Source organism: Rutilus rutilus, assembly GCF_951802725.1.
Source record: "Rutilus rutilus genome assembly, chromosome: 1".
Taxonomy (NCBI): Eukaryota; Metazoa; Chordata; class Actinopteri; order Cypriniformes; family Leuciscidae; genus Rutilus; species Rutilus rutilus.
In genome coordinates this window covers 73,940,965-73,962,622 of record NC_140209.1, presented here as the reverse complement: position 1 = coordinate 73,962,622, position 21,658 = coordinate 73,940,965, and the positions used below count along the sequence as shown (strand labels likewise).

Below are 21,658 nucleotides of genomic sequence, written 5' to 3'. Positions count from 1 at the left end.
GTTATTTTTGTTGTTTTTTGCGCACAAAAAGTATCATCGTCGCTTGATATACTTAAGATTGAGCCACTGTAGTCACTTGGACTATATTAACGATCTCTTTAATAACTTTTCTGGGCCAGCAAGTTTCGGTCTCCTAGAAGTCTATGGAGGAGTGATCCAGCGCTCAGATTTCATCAAAAAGATCTTAATTTGTGTTCCGAAGATGAACGAAGGTCTTACGGGGTTGGAACAACATGAGGGTGAGTAATTACTGACAGAATTTTCATTTTTGGGTGAACTAACCCTTTAATATGTTTATAAGCAACTGAAAAAAGCACACATGTCAGGGCATGTCAGAACATCTCAAGGACCCCAAAAACACCTCAGACCCCAGAGGGTTAATAAACTAGTGTTTTCTGTGTCAGTGTCGGTTGACGATGCTGACTTGCCATGTTCGCAGTAGTGAACGCGCCTCTAGAGAGAAATGCACATTTCATACGATACGGATTACATAAGCTGAGAGTATAGCCAACTGTTTCTTTTCATTTTGAATTGTTTTGTTTGATATTCACCTTATTCCGGAAGTAGCACTGGGTGGCGCCATCCGCGTAATCTCACTTCCTGGTTTAGCTACTTAGCGCTTTGTTTGCCCTGGTCCAATCTGTTATCTGTCTTGATATAAGTAGATAGACTATAATATTATAGCCAAATGCGTTGGCCTATGGTTATTAACAACTGCTGCAACGTACTAAAGTACATTTCACTTGAAGCTTTTGAAACAATGCCACAATCAAATTATTTAATAGCTGTGTCTTTCTAATAGCTATTACTTAGTTATGAAGATGTGCACAAACACTACTACATGTAAAGTTTGAAACATTATTACACCACAGTTTGTTTGCTTAATCACCAGATACATTTGCAGTGTATAGCCAACAGATGAGAAAAAAATAGCCACAAACTGGTGTAGAAAGAAAGTAGAGCCTCAACTAGATGAACAAGAGGGTAACGTTAGCTTAGCTAACTGCTAGCTGCAATTTCTTATGGTTTGATCTCTAACACAAGTAGTGGCTGTAAAATAAATCCAGCGACTGAATTCTAGAGGACCATAGCTTTCAAACAAGGTATAGCATGTGTATGTGTCCTGTAGTGAGACCATTACAACGTTAGATGTTTGTGGCTAATGTAGGCTAAACACTACACATCGGCCGGGCTGCGATCAGACAGGCAGACGGGTCATATAAACACCTAAAAGTCGTTTAAAAATTACCCCGAGAAACAGTGCATTGCTGTGCTGTTGGTACACACGTACATAGCACATTTGGCACAAATTAAATTATCTTATGTGACATTTTATCAGTGAGACTTCTCTGCAGTTCTCCTCGAAATTGAATGAGGGTCCGCTAAACCGGAAGGTGGTTTACAACGGAAGTACTGGACAGAAGTAAAAATGGGCGGGGCGGAATAAGGTGAATAGACATTTCAAGCTTTCTATAAATATTTGTATCATCATGTCTGTGAGGCAAGTAGCCTATACTACTCTGAGTTTCGATTCACTTATAAGACGAGCTCCAGTTCACGGACAACGCCAGTGATCGCTCTGGTGCCTCCAAGTCCTGATGTCAGCTATATTTGCTTCTTATTTTTTAAATCCAGGCAATTTGTTGATGAAACACTGATTCAAATTAAGATTAATAATGCATTAAAATTAGTGATGCACCGATGTGAAAATTGTGGCCGATAGCGAAAACCGATATTAATATTGCTGCTATGGCCGATACCAATATTTACCGATGTCGATATCTCTGTATAGAAAACAAATTTTTATGATAATCAAATAAAGAGCTATTTTCCAAAACACATATTTTTATAATATAATGCACAACAACACACATGCATTATATTGCATTGCATATAATGTGTGCTGGTCAACTTGTCTAAAATTAAGGAACAACAACAACAACAACAACAACAAAAATCATAGGAACATTGTGTACAATTAAGATAGGCTGCTAATTTATTATTCCAATATCCAAATATGATATTTGGCTTCTATTTGTGACGTGCTGTCTTTGCGTTTGAACATTGCACATTTTAAACAGGCATTAGCTGAATAAATGTTAGCCAATACAAACATATTTATAGAAAACAGTTGACAATGAATAGACAGGAGTCCAATAATAGCATAACGAATCACTTATTCTAAAAATAATATCAAGAATAAGTTAGACGAATCCGACATATGAGAGCTGTGTTAACAGTAAAACGTCCGTCATTTAACGAATTTTAAAAACACGGATGGATAATACAAAATGCTTTCTGACATTTTGACAGAAAAAACTAAACAAGCAAGAACAAAATTTAAACTTAGCCCATCAATTTTCATTTTACAATTATGTTCTCTCTCTGTGTGCGTGTCCGTGTTTGTGAGAGAGAGCTCGCGCAACGGTACTTTTTAATCTATAAGTAACGAACGCGCTAGTTTTCATACAAAATATATATGTAACATAATTAGGTAATTTAGTTATTATTAACACAATAACGTAACACATGAAGGCTACGTTTCTCAACACTGAGAATGAATAAATAAACACCTGTTTCTCCAGACTCGCGCTTATCATTAATCAACAAATCAAACGTGCTGTCACTTTTGAGAAAAATCTAATTCGAACGGGTATCAAATATCAAGCAATGTATTCGAATATATACGAGTCAAGAAACGGTCAGTCAAAAAATGCGTCATGAAGAGGAAAAAAACATATAAGTCGCACTGGACTATAAGTCGCATTTATTTAGAAATTTATTTCAAAAAAAAAAAAAAATGTTATGGACGGGACAGTTCTCCATTACGGACGCGAGCGCTCTGAAAGCGGCACTAAAAGACGGCTGTAAAACTTTCACAGCGACCTCAAACAGAAAGCACAAAGCCTGTCTTTAAATTTTATTTCGTTTTGTTTTAATTGTATCTTAATTTTGATCAATGTTTCATCAACCAATTGCCTGGATTTAAAAAATAAGAAGTAAATAGAAAATATTTAATCACGACACGCCAGCGCATGAACCTGGAGCTTGTCTCATAAATGAACCAAAACCACATATATAGAAAGCTTGAAATGTGTACTTTTAAACAGAACAATTCAAAATGAAAGAAAACAGACTGTTCTCTGCTTATGTCATCCGTATGAAATGTGCATTTCTCTCAGGCGCGTTCACTACTGCGAAGATCACGAGTCAGCATCGTCAACTTCATCTTCATCTTCAACTTCACACGTCAAATACACAGGAATGACTATCAGCCTGTTCACATCGGCCCTATTTTGACATCGGAACGATACCGATGTGTAAAAAAATGACCATATCGGCCGATATTATATCAGCGGCCGATATATCGTGCACCACTAATTAAAATGCACATTCATGTACATTTTTTACATAAACACTTTTTACATAAACTTAGCATTTAAAATTTAAAATTATTGGGAGATACAGTAACAACCGATAATGTATGTGTACTTTATTTAAGTAGCCTGTTTTATAAAAATATCAATGTTTTATGTTATAACCTTTCAGAATTTCATCTTTCATTTTAGCAATATAAAAAACATCTGTACCAAATTATTCTTTCCCCCAGTTTGGGTATATGAATAAAATATGTACTTTTTTTCCCCTCAAGTATGAGTATGAGCTAATATATAATTCTATATAAGTCATAACAGTCTGGTGTATCATATTGATACAAAACATGCAAACATTTTTCAGGGCTCCAGACTAACTTTTTTCACCTCCGTCCTGGAACCGTCCTGAAAACAATTTGAACCGTCCTAAAGTGAACGTCAACCGTCCCAAAATAAACATGTTGTTTCTGCACTTTGTTATTATCATCTATAGTTGTTAGTCACATAATAAAAACACCATTAAAATGTTTATGATATATATTATTATATTTATTTAGCTCCATTCAAAGTAGTTATCTGTAAACAGGTAAAAAACAGATTTAATAAAAAATAACAGGAGTTAAATGCTTTTTTGTATTCATGCAGAACAAATCTTTGGTTTCCTTTTTCTTTTTTTTTTACTTTTTTTACAAAAATACAAACAGCTCAAAACGTTTTTGAGTTGGTTGAGTTGGTTGGATTAAAAAATAATAAATAAATACTGGTGACAACATATCTCAAAAATATCATCATTCTTTATTATTTCAAGCAGCAGACATATTTATTTGTATGAATTAAATATAATGAATCCTTAAAGTTATTAACGAGCAGTGAATGCTTTTCTCTTTTTCTTTTGTTGCTTGATCAATATTAAGGACACAGACCGCAATAGGTTTATTACCCACTGTCACTTTAAGATGTCGGATCATGTCCAATGACATGCGGATCCAATTGCACTGAAAACTGTTTAAGACATAACCAACATAGTTTACGTGAATACTCTTCAAAACGGACATTTCAACATAATGTTGTGTGTATTTGTCCATTCAGACACGAAAGAGAGCTCAATTCAGTACTCGCGCGCTGTCTATGTGCATGGCTGCATGCTTCGGGTCGGGTGTGTGCGCACAGAAAACCGTACCGAATAGAGATCTTTTTTGCGTCGTCACTCTTATTCTGCTCTACTCATTCTCCCAGACGTTTACATTTTTTTAACGTTTTATGAGACATGCAGCGCATGTCAACCCGTGTGCCGCTGGGTAGATCAGCACGTTACAGTACAAATGTGCGCATCTACCACAAAGCTTCCCAAATCGTCACTATCTAACATTTTTGTCTAGTTTTTATTCGTTGATAGTTAAATATCAATTAAAATATCGTTGAAAATATCAATAGATTTTCGTCATAGTTTTTGTCATTCAAAACTAATTTTTATTTAGTTATCGTCTCGTTTTCATCTGTGAAAATAAGCCATGTGATAGATGTACCGCGAAACAAGTCTCCGGGTGAGTAGCCGGCCAGTGATAGTAACTATAGTAACAGCATGAGAAGACGCGCTCCGTTGTAGTCAGCGCTTGGTCGGTTAATTTTTGCATTTTCGAAGTAAGTTACCCTAATAGGCTAGTAATAAATGAACACACATACAAAAATGTCTTTCGTCCTGTAGGCGTCCTGGAGAATATTTCTGTTCGTCCTAAACACATTTTCTATCGTCCCCAGGACGATAGGACGCCGTTAGTCTCGAGCCCTGATTTTTCCATGGTCTTTTATATTTTGTCTAAAGGTTTGATAAACTGTCTCCACACAAAAAAAAAATTCAGACTATTATTTCATATGTCAGGCTTTACAGGGATAAGTTCATGTTCATGATGAGGAATCACTATAGAGTAATGTAGATAAAAACATTTTTCAGATGAGAGCAAAACATGACAAAATATATTAAAATACTTACAGAGCTCTTCTGGAGGTTTTGATGACTGCCGATAATCTAATGAGACACTCGTCTGATTTCTTGAATTTCTGAAGCTCAAACTCCTCCAGCTCCTCCTCTGATGTCAACAACACAAAGGCTAAAGCAGACCACTGGGCAGGTGAAAGGTCACCAGATGAGAGACTTCCTCTGCCAAGGTGGGTCTGAATCTCCTTCACCAGAGTTTGGTCGTTCAGTTCATTCAGACAGTAGAACAGATTGATGGATCTCTCTGCAGGAAGATCATCTTCTAATTTCTGCTTGATGTACTGAACTATTTCCTTGTTGCTCTGGTCATTGCCGTCTTGCTGTGTCAACAGACCTCGTAAGAGTCGTCGATTGGACTGGAGTGACAGACCGAGGAGGAAGCGAAGGAAAAGGTCCAGGTGTCCATTGTCACTCTCGAGCGCCTTGTCCACTGCAGTCTTGAGAAAATCAATCATGGTTTCATTTCTGTTTTCCTGTTCTGTAGACTCATGATCAAACACACTTGTCTTGTTGATGTCTAGAAACAGATGTGCATAAAGGGCTGCAATAAACTCTTGAATGCTCAAGTGAACAAAGCAGTACATGGTACCAAGAACGATCCCTGTTTCCTCCTTAAAGATCTGGGTACACATGCCTGAGTACACTGATGCCTTATAGACGTCAATACCACAGGCTTCCAGGTCTGTGTCATAGAAGATCAGGTTGTTTCTTTCCAGCTGATGAAATGCCAGTTTCCCCAGTGAAAGGATGGCATCTTTATCCCAGGAAACATCTGGTGCGTATTCTCCATCATACTTTCGGCGGCTCTGCTGGATCTGGAAGCGGAGAAAGTGTGTGTACATTTGTGTCAGAGTCTTGGGAGTGTCTTCTGTGTTTGATTCCTGCAGTGTTTTAGAGATCGCATCAGCCTGAGTGTTTTTCACATCATTATTTATTTCCTCCTCCAGAATGTTCTGGAGAACCGTGGCTGATATCCAGCAGAAGACTGGGATGTGGCACATGATAAAGAGACTCTTTGATTGTTTAATGTGATCTAGGATTATGTTGGCCGGATTCTCATCGGTGAATCTTTTTTTGAAGTACTCTTGCTTCTGTGCGTCACTGAATCCTCGTATCTCTGTCAGCCGGTCGATACAGTCAGGAGGAATCTTACTGGCAGCTGCTGGTCTGGTGGTGATCCAGATGAGAGCAGAAGGAAGCAGATTTCCCTTCATGAGGTTCGTTAGGAGAACATCCAGAGAGGCTGGTGACGATACATCACGCCACGTCTCATTACAATCAAACTTCAGAGGAAGGCGACATTCGTCCAGTCCATCAAGGATGAACAGCACTTTGAATTGATTCCTTCTTGTAAGGTTCAGTCCTTTTGTCTCTGGGAAAAATTTAGTTATAAGGTCCATCAAACTCAGTTTTTCTTTCTCCATTAAGTTCATCTCTCTGAATGGAAGAGGAAATATGAAGCGGATATCTTGATTTTCTTTTCCTTCAGCCCAGTCCAGAACAAACTTTTGCACAGAGACTGATTTCCCGATGCCAGCGACTCCTTTTGTCAGTACAGTTCGGATCTTCTTGTCTTGTTCAGAAGCTTCAAACAAATTTGTGCATTTAACCTGTTTCTCTTGTGCTTCATGACGCCTGGAAGCAACTTCAATCTGTCTCACCTCATGTTCAGTATTGACCTGTTCACTGCCACCCTGAGTGATATAGAGATCTGTGTAGATGTTATTCAGAAGTGTGGAGTCACCTTGCTTCGCAATTCCTTCAAACACACATTGATACTTCTTCTTTAGGCCAGATTTCAGCTGAGGAATGAAGAGCAGCTCACCTAAACACAGGAACAGAAAATAGATATTAGATATTATAATTTTCTCTTCTACATTTATAAGAGACAATCTGACAGATGATCATGAGTCTCTAACCTTCTAGAATATCAGCATCTTCATCTTGCTTCATCTCTCTCAGGTAATGTAGTGTGAGATCAAGAGCTGATTCTTTGATACTGGATCTGTTCTCATTAAAGTCCTTCACAAAGTGTTGTGTGTTCTCCTTTTGTAATATTTTCTTAAACTTCTCCAGCTCATTCTTCAGAAACGTGATTATTTTGCTCTCAAGATCCTACAAACAAAAGTAAGAAAAAAGACACAATTTAAACCAAATTGCACATCTACATTTTGTCAACACAATTTATTCAATAACTATAATATCTATAAAAAAAATCCAGTTAAAAGACTAACATGTTAACCAGCTGATATTTTTAACAGATAGAAAAATAAAAAATATATAAGTGCTTCAAAGGAAAAAATGGATCTGGAGGAATTCAATAAAATGTCTTTGTTCAATAACATATTTGTTTGTTAGAATATTAAACATTTATAAAAATGTGTTTTCCTACTTGGAAGATTCCTAGAAGATTGTCTTTGAAATTCTCGTGGTTCCTGTGAGTCTGAACGTCTGAGTCTAATGTCTCATATTGAAGCCTGTAATCAAATAAATCAAATAAATACTGATTTTCCAGGCAAAATTTCACAGAAAGAGAAAAAGCATTAGCTGTGAATGCTCTGATAAATATTTATCAGAGTATTCAATGATAAATATCATGATAAATGATTCAATGATAAATAATGATAAATATTGGATCTAAAAATGTTTCATGATTGGTATTCGCTGATACAACTTTTAAACACAGACAACGTGTGACAAAAAATTAGAAACTTATGAAATACCTTTTATTAGATGATGGTGTTTTCTCACTGAAGTTTGGTGGATCTCCACCTTTAGACTGATCACTCTTCAGAGACACAGAGCTGGACACATGTAAGCCTGATCTTACACTGATGACAGAAAGAACAGAGAGAAAACACTTTACTACAGGAGATACTTTAGTCTCATTTGAAAAGGTTTAATGTTGCAAATAGTAATTAAATGCAGTATAGCTGTGCATTTGTCCATTTATGACTACAGTCGGATGGATAAACATATATACATGTTTAGTTTCATGATCTATTTTCCATAGTGTATTTGTGTCTCCTTGTGGCTGCCTGTGTAATTGTGTTACTGGAATGAGTTTCATAAGGTTCTCAGGAACTGAGTTTTATTGAGACTTATTGTTTCATTCAGTCAAGTTCATTCATATACACCACTGTAGACAAATAATACAACAATATAATGCAATGTAAACACACAAAATACCTTTTATTAGATGGTGTTTTCTCACTGAAGAATGGTCCATGACCTTTAGACTGATCACTCTTCAGAGACACAGAGCTGGACACATGTGAGCCTGATCTTACACTGATGACACAAAGAACAGAGAGAAAACACTTTAGTAAAGGAGGATCAACTGTGTGTGAAACACATCTGTGTCTTAATCTAATCCTCCACAGAAATACACACACTCACACAATTTACTGTTTTATTGTTAACTACTATTTTATTTTACTGGCTCACATTAGTTTAACGATTTCTTTAATATATATGAGAGAGATTTAATATGTTAAAAAATACTTCACTCTTATTTATGAGAACATTTCAAGTTTTTGTTTATTGACAGAAATAGAGAGCAGAAATGTCTGTGTGACACAGTTGTGTTAGCATACTTGAATTAAATTAAGTGTATAGTTGTTTCCTAATGTCTGTCAGTAATTGTATGATCTAAAAACTGAAGTCATTTATTTGGATTAATTCAGCGTCTAGATAGAAGGTTATTAACAAATTATTAACTGTGATATTTTCTATAGGGCAAACAGGGCTTTCTAGACAATGTCAGAGTTCATTTAAGAAGTTAAAAATAGAAATTGTGCAAAGCATGTGCAAATATGCTTAAAGTTGTGTTATTGACAAGGAAACACAAAGTCCAGTGGAGTTTAAACTGATGAAAACAGACGCAGTCTTACCTGTGTTTCTCTGAGAGACTCATCTGAGAGAGAGAGTCCTTTCCTCTTTCCTCTGACATACTGCAGCTAAACTGACACTGAAAACTGATCAGCACTGCTTTCTGGAAACACTCAATCCTTCAGCATCACCTGGAAATGACACCATTTTACACAGATGAAGAACATCTTATTTAAGACAATAATGAAGAATGCGGAGTTATCATCAACAACAGCAACAGCAAAAACAATATATAAAATAAAGTGAGTTACAGACAAATATATTGCCATGTAAAATAACCGAATGGTCTTAATCATTTCTGATTGTTTAATGAGTTTAACTGACTCTTAATATTAATTCATTGGGGAACAGAAATTGTGTTTAAAACTTTGAGTGGGAAAATTGAAGCTGATTTGTTATATTCTCTATTACAGTTTAATATCATTTTACAATCAGATTTACCCAATCTTTATTAATTGTTGAATCGTTTGTCATTTAATCATTACTTCAAGTTCACAATGATGATTGATTTCATTACTTTCAAATGATCCTAAAATAACTGATTGAGTAAAAGCATAATTATAATAGACATACTGTATAACTACTAACCATAATTGCTATATTTGAACTGAGATATTCAGTTTAATAACAGCAGATTGTTGTTCACTGACGTCAGGCTTCATCTGTCTGTCTACTGTAAATGTCTGCTTCAAAAATACTTTCGATTTCACATCACAAAAACAACAGCCTAAAACTGAAGAGGAAATGGGGGAAAACTTTCAGAAACATATTCGTTTTCAATAAACCTTTCTCAATAAAACTACATGTTTTAACTTCAAAAGATTGTAATTTCTGGCAGATTCTTCGTCTGTTCGGAGTAGCAGAAGAACAGCCTTCTGTAACTTCACATTTAAATCACGCTTTATATACAAAGTTCCTAATAATTACAAATGACTTTAATGGAGAATGTATTAATAATAATAATTATATGAATTTATAAGTATTTTAAACTCAGTAACGCTTGTTGTCAGTCCGCGCGCGTCGTTCTCAGAATATCTTGCTGGTCTCGATGGATTGTGGATTAAACACATAAATGGCCGCTAGTGTATGGAAGTAAAATAATGCCAAATGTTCTTGAAACAAAAAGCCTGTTGAATTGCACTACTTGAAAAAAAATAGGCATTGCATTAACCATGCTTGCATTTTAATGCATTGTATTTTTAGGGCTTGCATTTTTATGGGCTGAAATTCAACATGGTTGAATATTTAAGCTGTGAATATTTCAATTAAAAACATTTCAAACACATTTTCATTATTACAAATTCAATAATCCATATTCACCTTTCATATTTCACTTCCAAAATATTCAAACTGTTTAAAAATACAACCTATAATATTCAACAGGCAATTTTCGGTCCATTTTATTTCGCTTTGCAAATTCGCTTCCACAAATTCAGTGGTTCAAATTCGACAGTAAATTCAACTGAACTGCAGGAAAAGCAGTAGATTACCGAGATACTCTCCATCTGCTGTTACTCAACCTCACCAGCAGGTGGTGCAAAAGCTTGTGTTGTTGACGAAGACAGAGCAACAGTTAGAGCAAGCCATTCATTCATAAAATGAAAATGATTATCTGTGTCAGTATATATGCGGAAAAGATGATAAAGACACAAAAGCTGTGTTTATGTTTCATTCAATAACTTAATTGTTGCTTTCCCTGTGTAGCCTACATGTCATCAGCTTTCTCTCAATACCTCACACTCGAGGATTCCCCTTCTGTCGGGACAAAACGCTTAACGTAGTTTATGGACTAATACAGTGATATAAAAGACCAAACTCGCACCTTATTGGGGCTGTAGGCTACTATATAGGCTCGATGGACTAAGAATATGAACGTAACGCGCAAAGTTTCATGAAGAGCGTTTCGTGATATACTGGCATAAAATCAACACTTTATCAATACTAACACTTTCTCTTATCTTTTCTCTCTCTCTCTCTCTCTCTCTCTCTCTCTCTCTACAGTATAGTATAGTAGGCTATGCCTACGTGTATTGCATTAGCTTAAACTGGGAAGAGTCATAGCACTTGCATATTGTTGTCCTCTTATTGTTAGTTTAACTGTAAATCGCTTTGGATAAAAGCGTCTGCTAAATAAATGACTAAATGTAGCCTAATAAATGTAAAATTGGCTTGACATTGGACATTCGCACATTTAGGGACCGTCTCAAAAGTTGCATAAAACATTGGCATACACGTTTCTAACTTCAATAGTAAACTTTAATTTATTTGAATAAATATCAAAAATCCAAAGGGTGCGCATTATGCCTGACACTACATGAACACTTTACAGTTGGTTTTATGACTGTAAGTCGTTCTATTCAAATGCTATCGAAGTTAGAAACGTGTATACCTATGTCGTACACTTTAGAGACGGTCCCTAAATGTGCGAACGTCCAACGTCAAGCCAACTTTATGCCAGTCTATCACTGGGAAACGCTCAGCATTAAACTTTGCGCGTTATTCTGAGTCCATCTGCTTGCCTGCAAGTTTGGTCTTTTATATCACTGTAATTAGTTCATTAAGCTATACGTTAAGCATTTTATATGTCCAGCTGGGGAATCCTTAAGTACTGAGGGAAACCCTAATAGCTTGCATGCAGCACATCGCCACAATATAAAGTTAAGGCAACTAAACAACCAAGAGAAATATATGTCAACCTCAAAAATGTAATATTGGATCTGTATATCCGCATCGGGGAATAACATTATAATCTTGTTCACGGTAGAGAAATATGCTTGTAGGCTACACAGGGAAAGTAACCGTGAAGACACTGAATTTAACATAAAACCGCCGTCATAATAATCACAAATACATTTACATTGCTGTTAAATGAGTTTTATGAATGAATGGCTTGCTCTAACTGTTGCTGGTCTTCGTCAACAACAAGCGCTTTTGCACCACCTGCTGGTGAGGTTGAGTAACAGCAGATGGAGAGTATCTCGGTAATCTACTGCTTTTTTTCTGCAGTTCCGTTGAATTTACTGTCGAATTTGAACCACTGAATTTGTGGAAGCGAATTTGCAAAGCGAAATAAAATGGACAGAAAATTGCCTGTTGAATATTATAGGTTATATTTTTAAACAGTTTGAATATTTTGGAAGTGAAATATGAAAGGTGAATATGGATTATTGAATTTTTAATAATTAAAATGTGTTTGAAATGTTTTTAATTGAAATATTCACAGCTTAAATATTCAACCATGTTGAATTTCAGCCCATAAAAATGCAAGCCCTAAAAATACAATGCATTAAAATGCAAGCATGGTTAATGCAATGCCTATTTTTTTTCAAGTAGTGCAATTCAACAGGCTTTTTGTTTCAAGAACATTTGACATTATTTTACTTCCATACTAGTGTTATTAGATTTGGAGGCATTGTGCTAAATCTGGAGAAATGTTTTCTGGATCATAGATCAGATCTAATCCAGTGAGTAACAGGTTTGGGTATCAGGGCTCTCGTTTATAAAACTGTGCGTAGGATCCTGTGTACGTGTACGTGCGCCCGAAAGCCAAAAATGGCGTACGCCAAAAAAAATTCAGACTTATAAAACAGTTCGTCCGTTATCGATTATATATAATCTAAATGTTTATATCAGAAGTAAAACATTTTAAATCATTATTTTATTTATTTAAACTGTTATTGTGAGCATGCACTGTATTTATGATTATGACTCATAATGAAGATGTACGGTTTTCCTTCATCTGCGTTAGATATAGGCTAATGCGTCAGTTCCACTAAACGGCCCAGCGCGCTCACTGGCGCGGACATGTAGGAATGGATGGATGTTTGCTTCATGTGACAGGCTTGGTGATTGAAATTATAGTTGTATTATCTTTCTGTATATGTATAATTTTCTTAAAATGCTCTGTCTAAAAGCGACCAAAACGACATTTAACTCCAGCTCACCATCGGTTCGCCAAACTGCTCCGTCTCCAACACGTTCGTACACATAGGTCACAGTTTGCGTGCAGGTGCGCACATTTTCCGTCAAGTTTGTTTTTATAAATCACATCTTATGCGTCGGAAGTGTCGTCCGCCTCTCTGGGCCTGTTCTGTGCGACGCAGCGGTGATAAACGAGGCCCAGATGCTTTTACTTTCGTTTTCCTCTTCTTCGTGTGTTTCACAGGAGGGTTTGGAACAGTTTCACACCGACACCTACTGCACTGGAGCGGGATATTATACCACATATATCCAGTGGTGGAAATGGGCAAAATTCACTGGGCGGACTCTATTTTGATATTATATCACATCTCTAAATCCTGTTTAAAACTTGTTAAATCGACACAAATGATTCATAATTGAAAAATAGAGCTGGATATGGCCAAAAATATCATCATAATTTGTTTGTTCACAATTAAAGTCCACAGAGTCAGCTACCTTTTAATTTAGGGCCCACATTTATTTTTTTATTTTTCTTCCTAAAATGTGTTTTATTATATTTTTCTGGATTCTATGTTTTATGATTGAATACAAATGTAGCATCAAATATGATGTGTTTTGAAATGAATAAAAACTTTCATTTTAAATGTAATCAGACAGTTTCAGTGTGTGTTTAACAGTAGTTTTTCTCAGATGAAACGGGGGAAGAGCAGCTCTAGAGATGAAGATCATGTGGAGTGTCCTCATACAGTGAGACTGTGTCTCTGTGTGTGTGTGTGTGTGTGTGTGTGTGTGTGTGTGTGTGTGTGTGTGTGTGTGTGCAGATGCTGAAAACACAGAGAGCCTCATACCTGTTTGAGTTTGTGTAGGAGACTGTTGTCATGTTGATTTATACTGTGTGATAGGCTGTTAGATTAATCCATTTAGACAATCAGCCATAGTTTCATTAAAACATATAATTATTTTAAATGATGTAGATCCCCTTTGTGCAGCTGCAGCGGAGAGCCCAGAGAGCCCAGCCGAGGAGTGGACGAGGCTGGCGATAGTGACGACTGCTCAGCTGGAGACGGCTCATCCGGGCAATCCCAAAGCAAAAAGCTCAAGAAGAGAGCACAGCTATCTGCCGGATCAGGTGCTGGGAGGATGGCGAGAAGAGGCGTGCAAACGAGCATTGGAGTGCAGCCGACAGCAGTGGCTCGTCTGAAAACACCACTGGGAGACAGGCATGCCCTCATTACTGGGTGGCCAACAAAAAGCTCAAGAAGAGAGCACAGCTATGGAAGGGCAAGGGGAAATTCACTTCCCAAAAGGCAGGCACCACATAGTCTATCCCAGTGTGTCACTGACTGTGTTGCACTTGGCAAAAAACACAGTAAATAGACAATGTCGGAAGTTCAGTTTTTTTCTTTTTTTTTATAAGCCTGAGGTAGTCGTGCTTCTACGGCTGCTGTCTCCTCTGTTACGGCCTCTACTGCGTCCTCATCTGACACCAGTGTCCAAAGGACGAGACAGAGTTAGATGACAAGCTTTGTGAGAACACCAATTGGCCCTGTCAAACAAAGCAAAGTGGATGAGGAGTTATCTAAAATGATTGCACTGGGTTTTCAACCTTTTTCAATCGTCAGTGACACTGGATTTAGAAGATTCTAGAAGGCAATTGATCCATCATTTTACCGAACCGAAAGACTATATCAAACACTCTGATGCCACAGCTCTACAGCAGAATTAAAGAAGAGGTGAAGGTGAAAGTCAGCAATGCCTCTGCTGTGTGTCTGACGACTGATACCTGGACGTCTCGGACAACTACAAGTTTTATGGCAGTCACTTGTCATTTTATCGATGAACATTTTACTCTTTCATCACCTCTTCTTGATTGCTTTTCATTCACTGACCGACATACTGCTGACAACCTGGCAGCCGAACTTAAAAAGATGTGTGAAGAGTGGGAATCTCAAACAAAGTGGTTGCTTGTGTTACTGACAATGCCAGCAACATGAAAGCAGCTTTCCGGAAAGCTGAATGGAAGCACTTGCCATGCTTTGCCCACACATTAAATCTGATTGTGAGGGAAAGCTTAAACCACATTCAAGGGACAGTGACACAAGTCAAGAGTGTTGATGAGTTTGTCTATCTATGTTTGTTCATGTTTATGCATGTTCATGGTATGAAGCAGAGGTGCTATCAGCATCTGGATGTGGTGGACCAGTACCTCTCCCTAACCCTGACCTGACCCTGACCCTGACCTGACCCTAACTCTAGCTGACTAACAAATGAGGAATACAACAAGCACTTTGTCTCGAGAGAAAGCAGTAAGAGAAGTGCTAGCAATACATGGTGTCAGTCATTGTCTGCAACAGTGAAAGCAAGGAGAGCACTTTCTGTGAAGATGTTTGTTGTTATTTTAACAGTCGTGAGGAGAATGCAGTTAAAGAGTTTCAGAATCAGTATACACAGTTTCTAGAGGACGTTATCGTGTGTGGCAGAGCCATAGAGAGAAAGAGTTGCGACACTCTTTGATGTCGCCGCTATGGCTGTCACGTGGTTCATGTAAGCCCCAATAGTTCCAAAACATACGCTGGCTGTCATGTTGTTCTATGGGACAGACAGCAGCAATTGCATTATTGAACGGTAAATATAAAATAAAACACACACCCAAGTACTTTTTCAGCTGTTATTGCATTATTGCATTTTGTTAATGTCAATTTTGCATTTGGAGATAAGTTTTAGGCTATATTTTTGGAGGGAAAAGCGTAGTGTTCATGTTCGCATGGGTAGTAGCACTGGCTTTAGCGGCTCTAACTTAACTTTTCCATATCATTCATCTGATAGACGTCTCATGATATTTATTTTAGCACAACTGGGCTGTATTAGGCTATTGATTTCCGTGATTTTGTTTATAAATTTTGATTCAGCCATTAGCCTACCTTCGTGATCACGCAAAGAGGTCTGCCGTGGCGGTCCGTTCAGAAATCGCTTAGAAGCTAGCTCACTTCTTCTGATGAAAGTGGCCACCCCCAGGACCACAACGTGAAACATGATCATGTTAAGAGAATATTATTTTAAGATTAAGCCATACACATTATCAAAACTATAACAGATTAAAAACGAATGTAAGCATGGCTGATACAAATGAAGGTTTTCAAATAAAATATTTTTTATTAAACAATGACAGACAACAAAAATGTGTGCTTGTGTGAGTGTGTGTGAACAAGAAAAACAAAAACCAGGGGCAGGTGATCCATGAAACAGACCGGACTGGTGATGGCCATAACAATCCTAGAGGTCCAGCATTGTTCTCACAAGCTGCTTCACTCAAGACAATAAAACATAATGAAAAGTTAGTATATCCCCAAAAAAATTAATTAAATAAAAGTTGCTATAAAGGTGGCAGCGATTCATTACCGAACTCTTAGCTGACGAAGTCGCGCTAGCTAACTAGCTAGCAGGCAGTGCTTGAAAATTGGTTGAAACAACCAACATAAAATATAAATAATTACGCTGTGCATGTACAAATGAAGACCAGTATAAGCATCGCAAAGGGCCTCTGAAACAATATAGACAGTTGACAATTCAAAAGAGGTCGATATTTCAGCAACTTAACTCTGGAACAACTCGACGCGCAGCAATGTAAGTGAATGGTGTCCAACGCCCAAATGACAGTGTTTGGAACTATTCCGATCTTCATATCCCGGAAGTAGGCGGTTAAAAGCGCCGCCATTTTTTACAACGGAGGTCTATGGGAGTGTCGCAACTCTTTCTCTCTATGGCTCTGGTGTGTGGAGGCCTCGTATCCATAGTGTGGTCTCACTTAAGACAAGCCTCACTGCTTTCAAACCTATTTTATTTATCTGACCTCCTCTCAGAGGGTAAAGTAATATCTGTTCTGTTGAGTACAAGGTCTTGTAATATTATTATTATTATTTTTTTATGAATGTCAATATTTTTGTAAAGTTGTTTAATAATTCCAAATTGGTTCAATTCATGAATGTGTTGTTTTGTAATATTACATTTAATATAAATGTCTTTTAATATCTACATTTTGTCATTTTATTTGTAGGCCTACCTAAAAAAAAAAAGTTATATCTGAATACAGAAAATGTATTTATTTTATAACAGCATATAACCTATACACTATATTATCAGAGCATATATGTTCATACATCATTTATATAGAGCATATATGTTCATACCGATACATGGCAACTGCTCAGAATCACTGTCATTTAGAAATAAGATCACGTGGGTGTTTGAATCGAGATCACAATCTTTTAACAAGTAATTGTGCCGCTCTATCATATAGTAGACAAACAAAACTGAAATTTAAGTCATTATTCACTAAAAATCTTTCCCTCTGCTGCCCTGCTTAATCCCCCAACAGCTCCAATGGGACCGCCAGCAGCACTTATTGGACCACCGAAGTCCCCAATTGGACAGTCAGTGTCCCTTTTAGCACCCTCAGTACAACCACAGCAGCTATCCCAGAACCTGGGGAAAAGACCCCACTCCCCAGAAGGACCTTCAGCAGCCTCCCCAGTTTCTCTTGAAAAAGGTAAAAAAGGAGCTATATGAAGAGTATTATAAATAAGTTGTAAGCCCCACAAAACCATACTCTTACTTTGTGTAATGTGAAACTGTAAACAAATTCAGAGTCCAGAAACATTTATTATTATTATTACAATCCTAAAAAAAAATTACACAACTGTTTTCAACATTAATAATAATAATAAATTACACAGTGTGTCCGTGAGCAAGGCAGTGGAGGTACTTTACTCCAGGGGCTCCAGGGGGATTGTCCCTGTAAATGCACTGTAAGTTGCTTAGGATAAAAGCTTCTGCCAAATGCATATATATATATATATAAATGTTTCTTGAGCATCAAATCATCATATTAGAATGATTTCTGAAGTATCATGTGACACAGAAGACTGGAGTAATGATGCTGAAAATGCAGCTTTGATCACAGAAATGAATTACGTTTAAAAATATAATCAAATAGAAAACAGTTTTTTTTTTTTTTTTTGTAAAAATATTTCACAATATTACTGTTTTTTGCTGTATTTTGGATCAAATAAAGCCTTGGAGCCTTGGAGACCGGAAGTCTTCTTTTAAAACATTAAAAAATCTAACCGTTCTAATGATTTTGGCCACCACTGTATATACATTTTAAAACGATTATATGATTAGAACCTCTCATCAAATTCCATGAACTGCTGCTGTTTCATTACTTCAATAATGCCTGTGTTTGCCCATATTTTAGGACATTGTTTGGGTGTTTCGGTGTCTTCCTATTCGTGGTGCACAATATATTGACTCACTATCATTATTGCAATATCACGTTGTGCAATATCATATGAAAATGTTGCAGAAAGTATGCAATATTTCGTTTATTTTGTGGAGAGATGCGTCCGTTGACTGTGTGGCTTAGTTGTATTCGATTTAGAGTAATTGTTTCATTGGCCAGTTGCCCTGTCACATGCACGTGACAGGGCAACATGCCCTATAGAACACCACATGATGAGCGTGGCTCTGGGAGACAACGAAAAAATGGAGAAATCAGAAATGGGGCCAATCAACTTTTGTGTTTTTACATATGTTTAAGAATATCTAAATTAATATCGTTATCACAATACTCATGATCAATATTCCAATATCACATTTTGTCAATTTCGTGCAACCCTAATTCCCATAGACACTTTGATGGAAATTGATTTGCAAGATCAACTGTCTATTCAAGGTTATAAAGTTGTGGAATGATAGGCTATTTTCAGCTGTGATTTCTTCACTGTGATGACATTATTCCAAACTGATTGTACAAGTCCTTCAGCGGCTTTAGCCTGCTAATGGCAGAACCTGGTTATCCTTAAAGGAATAATTCACCTATAATGCATCATTTATGTATCAAGTGCTCACCGTGTGCTGCCTTCAATTCCTGAAACAAAGTTTTAGTTGGTCATGGAAAGACATTTTGACAAATAAAGCCCAGTCTTCATTATAAATTGTGCTTAAATATTTTAAATGTTTTCCTGTATTTAACAGATGAAGGTGTGGAAGGAGGCTGTCCTGCTCCCACTACTGTGCGGCCAAATAAAAGGAAAGGTGTGTTGATGTACTGTGTGTAAATCCATACATTGGGATTGATATTAATTGTTGTGAGTCTTCATGAAGGCTGTATTTGCATTTGTAAGTGGCTGTGGCCTATTAGGTTTGGCCGATGTCCAAATGCATATGTGCATTTGTTTATTTAACAGTAGGGCTGAACAACTAATCGAAATTGTTGTTATTACTTTGTTTGACAGATGAAGGTGTGGAAGGAGGCTGTCCTGCTCCCACTACTGTGCGGCCAAATAAAAGGAAAGGAGTGTTGATGTACTGCTTGTCCAGCTTTCTGAATAGGAGTGTGGTCTGAATGCCACAAAATTGATTAGTATAAGCTGCATAACCTATAGCTACAGTCTTCTGGCAATTATCTGGCAACATAATAGCATACATAGTCAGAAAGTAACATACATTTTTTTTTGGTTTTGGTTTTCACAGTCAAAAACATGTTAGTCTGCTATGAGAAAGCGATTAACAACTCCCAGGCAGCACAATAGAGATTCATTTGAATTCATGGATTTAACTTGTCTTTGTTTGCCAATATATTTATCACAACTGCCCAACCCTAAACTTTGTGTTGATTACAGTAAATTACCAGTGTTCAATACAACATCTGTTCCATAATAACTACAATATGAAAACTGTAACTAAGTACAACCCATGCTAGCTTAATAACCACTTATCATTGTAATAATTGTATAATGGCTTGTTTATTGTAGTGTTAAGCTTTGTGAATGTACATTTTTTTCCTTTCAGAATGCCGACATACAGTGACAGGGAGCCAGGATTATTACCCTGTGAAGAGGGTTGCCAAATACAGAGTTATCAAGGTTAAATACCACTAAAACACTATACAGGTTACATAATGTTCTTTTATTGGTGTAATGGTCTTGAAAAAGTATTGGTGATTGGTATAACTGCTAAACATGGCAAAAATTTGAAACTGAAAAAGTCTCACTATTTTTAGGGCCAAAAATGGAAGCAAGTGGAGTGGGAGCCATGCAAACTCTGGTATGTACGACCTCTCATGGGTAACACATAGCCACTTAATTTGAACAGGTGCAGACTATTGACATATGTTAGGTAAGATTAAGGTAAGATTTGTCTATATAGTTCATAAACATATTATTATAACCAACACAAAGTGTCTTAATAAGGTGTTGGGCTACTACGTGCCACCAGAAGAGTTTCATGTTCTTTGGCATAGATTCTCTAAGTCTCTGAAATCTGGGGAGCTCCATTCATCCAAAATATATGCTTTCATTTGGTGTTTTGATGACGGCGGTGTCCAAAACCATAACAGCTTCAGTCCAAAAAGTTGTTATGGTGGCTCTTGGTGGCCCAACACCTTACTAAGACACTTTTTTTTTTTCTTGATTAAGATGTTATGCCCAAACTACACGGCCTGCATTATGTGAAGTCTATATATATATATATATGTATATTTGGAGCTTCAAGAGAGAAGCAAAGGAGACATGACCTGTTGCCTTAAGGCTAACGCAATTTAAGACTCAAAACTTTGAATTCCACTGTTACCTTGCGGATGGCTTATCTGTAGTTACATTGGAGTTCATTTTTAATTAAGTTTCTCAAAAGTAATGTAATCGTGACATTTTTCATTTTAGGACCTCATTCTCATAAATCTACAATACAGAGATACAGATATTGTATGTTACAACATTACTGCCTTGCTTAATAACTGGATCAATATATTTAGTGTCAGCTTGTGATCTTCATTTGTCACATATGTTGTCTCACAGTAAAATGTGGACTTCACTTTCCTCATTTTTGAGTTACTAAGAAAAAAAACAAGTGAAGATAAACCTACCAAAAATGTAAAACACTTTGGAGTATTGTGCACACCAAACAGTGATTCATGTCAGAAACATAACAGATTATAGGATTTTCTTGTCTTAAAATAATAATTAAGGCTTTCCTTGCATTGTAGTTGACTAACATTAGCCTACTGTGATGTAATGAAACGCCACTAAAACACAGCTATTGGAAAACAGCTACAGGAGCTTTAATGTGTGTCTTTGTGTCTACAGTTCATGTGCAGAACCAAAACATCTAATTGCATATTTCCTTATTGTGTTACAGTGGAAAGAAGTGACCATTGGCGGATATGGACACTTGTTAGTGCTCCCATCAGGTGCCCAAGAAGGTGCTTTCTTTCTTTCTTTCTTTCTTTCTTTCTTTCTTTCTTTCTTTCTTTCTTTCTACATTTACATTTATTCATTTAGCTGACGCTTTTATCCAAAGCGACTTACAATTGCTATATATGTCAGAGGTCGCACGCCTCTGGAGCAACTAGGGGTTAAGTGTCTTGCTCAGGGACACATTGGTGTCTCACAGTGGATTCGAACCCGGGTCTCTCACACCA

At 36.9% G+C, this 21,658-nt stretch overlaps 2 protein-coding genes across 2 annotated transcripts in view; both read right to left on the bottom strand.

Annotated features, from left to right (window-relative positions):
- The window catches only part of LOC311305912 (NLR family CARD domain-containing protein 3-like), a 33,568-nt gene extending 20,174 nt beyond the window's left edge, over positions 1-13,394 (bottom strand). Inside the window, exons 1-7 of the mRNA XM_084433942.1 lie at positions 13,206-13,394; positions 9,264-9,392; positions 8,560-8,661; positions 8,094-8,201; positions 7,763-7,847; positions 7,290-7,485; positions 5,365-7,195 (exon numbers count right to left, since the gene is read on the bottom strand). Of these exons, the coding sequence (XP_084290068.1) occupies positions 5,365-7,195; positions 7,290-7,485; positions 7,763-7,847; positions 8,094-8,201; positions 8,560-8,661; positions 9,264-9,322 (2,381 nt within the window). The 5' untranslated portion in view covers positions 9,323-9,392; positions 13,206-13,394. The remainder of the gene's footprint in view (positions 1-5,364; positions 7,196-7,289; positions 7,486-7,762; positions 7,848-8,093; positions 8,202-8,559; positions 8,662-9,263; positions 9,393-13,205) is intronic.
- The window catches only part of LOC311305800 (uncharacterized protein), a 1,224,369-nt gene that overhangs the window by 626,178 nt on the left and 576,533 nt on the right, over positions 1-21,658 (bottom strand). The window lies entirely within an intron of this gene.